The following is a 2,951-nucleotide window of genomic DNA, read 5'->3' on the forward strand; positions in this document are numbered from 1 at the left end:
CCGACAGCCCCAGGCTCCTTGCAGGTACCCACTGAGGTCAGCAAGCCCCAGCTGCCCCCCCATCGGATCCTCTTCTGACATCTGAGCCACTCCTCTTCCCTCCTACCCAATCTCTGCCATGGAGCACAACAAATGTGAAGCCAAAATTACTACACTATGTCAACGTACTTTCAATCAATGAACTGAAACCTGCCTCATGTTCCAAAATCCCAAGGTCCAGACTCTTCTTTTCTTCATGCTAACTGCTGTGGGTGTGGGCGAGAGAAAGGACGCAGAGATGAAGCGTCCACAGTTAATAAGCGCTCTGTCGGGGAGACAGCTTCTGCCATGCCATGGATAGAAAAGTCACGTCATTCTTTCAGCAGTTTGCACGCTGAAGCACAAGGTAGGGGCTCACGCTTTCTGCCTGTCACCCCAGCAGGGTGGGAGTTTGTGAAGACAGACTAGAAAATACCATCTCTTCCAGTACTGCTCACCCAGAGACCTGGATTCTTCAGAGTATCACTAACGATAAAAGGCAGCCTAAACAAAGGAAAAAGTCCTAAAATTACATAGCAAAAAATAAATAACCTGATTTTTAAATATACAAATATCTGCTGGGTCTATGTGAAAAATGCCCAACACGGCCCTTCTCCAGGGTGACGCAAATCAGAACCACAGTAGCATACCACCTTACTCCTGTCAGGACAGCGAGTATCAGAGCCTAAAGACAACCCATGTGGTCTGGAATGCAGATCAGCCAGACCCCTCCGACGCTGTTGGTGGGAATGAATATTGTGCATTCGCTGAGGAAAACAGTATGGAGGTTCCTCAAGAAATTCAATACTATCGAGCAATCTTACTTCTAGGTACAAGTGGTATATCAAACTCAGGATCTCAAAGACTCTGGGTCTGGGGTGTAGATTAACCAGAGCGCTCAGACACTGTTGGTGGGAATAAAAAGGAAATATGCCAGCCACGTGAGGACAGATACCCATGACTCCCCTCATGAGAGCATCTGAGACAGCCGAGCTCGCAGAAGTGAGTAACAGGATGGGGTGCAAGTGGCTGAGGGTGAAGGAAGCTATTCAAGGAATATGAAGTTTCCGTTACGCAAGAGGAATCAGTTCCAGAGATCTGCTAAATAATAACGTGCCTATAGTTAACATGCAGGTCTTGCGTACTTTAAGATCACGTTAAGATGCTACATGGCCTGTTAAATGTTTTGTTTTTATTTTGTTTTGTTTTGCTTTTAACACAAGCAAAAACAAGAGAACCTAAGGAATTTGTGGAGGTGATGGATATACTTAGTGTGTTCACTGTGGTGAGGGCGTCACGGTGCGTTATGCATTAAATGTGTACACATTTTTGTGTATCAACTGCACTTCAATAAAGCTTGAAATAGAAACCTTGGTCTTATCCACATAGTTCTGTGGCATATTAATTATAAACCAAGTGAGCATATGTCTTTGAAAAAGAAAAAAAAACAAAGACAAAAGGCAGTGTGAATGCAGACTGTTGCCACCACCCAGGGACCTAGCAGGCAGCAAGCCTTCCCACGCACCGAGCGTTCTGAGTACCAGGGCCCCAGAGAGAGCAAGACTTCCTCTGGGAGCCAAGTGATGACCCAGGGTGTGACTCCAGCTGGAAAAGAGGAATGAAGAAGCTGCACAGAGAAGACGGCGGGCAAGATTGTCTGCTCTGGGGAAGCCAGCTAGGACCAAACGTCACCGTGAGGGAGGGAGAAGATGAGCACGGTGTCACCCAGGCCTGTCTGCCAACACTGCTTCTACCGCGATTTTCCAAAGTGATTCTTCATGTCTAAGTCGTTCGGCATGCCCAAGCTGCTAAGAGGACTAAGCTAAATGTCTGTGCCGATACCATTTAAAAGGCATAATCTGCATTTCACGGATATACTTTGTTTTAATTATATACACTTACGTTACTTTCAAATCGCAAATAGCACTAAAGGGTACTCTGAGATCTATACACCTACCTGCGTCTGGATTAACGTTTGGGAAATGTGAGGCAAACGCATCAGTTCTTTGAGAGGAGGGGTAGAGAGAGCTGGAGCATCTGAGAAGCTTCTATTGTGATTTTTTTTTTTTTTTTTGAGAGAGAGATTTTTGCTATTGGGCACATGCGCTCGCCAGAGAGACAGAGAGAGACAGAGAGACAGAAAGCGAACTCCCTCCCCCCCTCCAGGGAAAATGGTCACACTACAATCCCTTCTCCTTCACTCTCTTCTTGGGATTTTGGGCACACACACACACACACGTGCCCGGGGTGAGTTTTAAACTGCCAGGTCAAACTGCAGTCGACTATGTGGGAGTACAACGACGTAACCACTACAGCATCTACTGGTCTCTATTTTGATAATTAAGATGTTAAAAATGTGCTTCAAATTCCTCTAGAAAAGTTACTGTTCAGTTATCAGAAGTCAATTGAAATGTATAGTCTCATGATTTCGCAGATGAAACATTGGCTTTATTCGTAACAGAAACAGTAATAATGAGATTATAAAAGCTCTTACCTTTGTCTGGAAAACAGCATATCCTCTGATTCCTAACTTGGAATTTTAGTATTTGGGAACTTGAATATTTTTCAGGTCTTGAAGACAGAATGAAACAGCTGAACTAAAGCCGCTCAGTATTGGAGCCATGGTGCTAATTAGCTGTGCTTATCGAGGTTTCCGTTCGCATCTGTCCCAGAGCGTGAGGCGCAGCAGTCGGTGGTGTTTACCATCTCGTGGATGGCATTCTTATCACTGAAAGTTATCCAGGCTTTTCCCAGAGACTTTTGCAAGGAATAAGACTGGGTTCTTTTCTCTCATAAAGTTTGTGAATCTAGTGGGCAATGTTTCCGTTTGTTCGAGACATTTACAAATGAGGTATGGAGAAATTGCAAATGGGCATGAGAAGTGAATCAGATTCGGCACAACAGGCTCTCTGCAGCCCTGGGTCTTCCAGCTG

At 45.1% G+C, this 2,951-nt stretch overlaps 1 protein-coding gene across 1 annotated transcript in view; it reads left to right on the plus strand.

Moving 5' to 3' along the window:
• Positions 1–613: 613 nt before the first annotated feature.
• Positions 614–2,951, plus strand: part of ADAMTS16 (ADAM metallopeptidase with thrombospondin type 1 motif 16) — a 154,488-nt gene continuing 152,150 nt past the window's right edge. Inside the window, exon 1 of the mRNA XM_006168904.2 lies at positions 614–848. Within this exon, the coding sequence (XP_006168966.1) occupies positions 614–848 (235 nt within the window). The remainder of the gene's footprint in view (positions 849–2,951) is intronic.

Source organism: Tupaia chinensis, unplaced genomic scaffold, assembly GCF_000334495.1.
Source record: "Tupaia chinensis unplaced genomic scaffold, TupChi_1.0 Scaffold146386_1, whole genome shotgun sequence".
Lineage (NCBI taxonomy): Eukaryota > Metazoa > Chordata > Mammalia > Scandentia > Tupaiidae > Tupaia > Tupaia belangeri.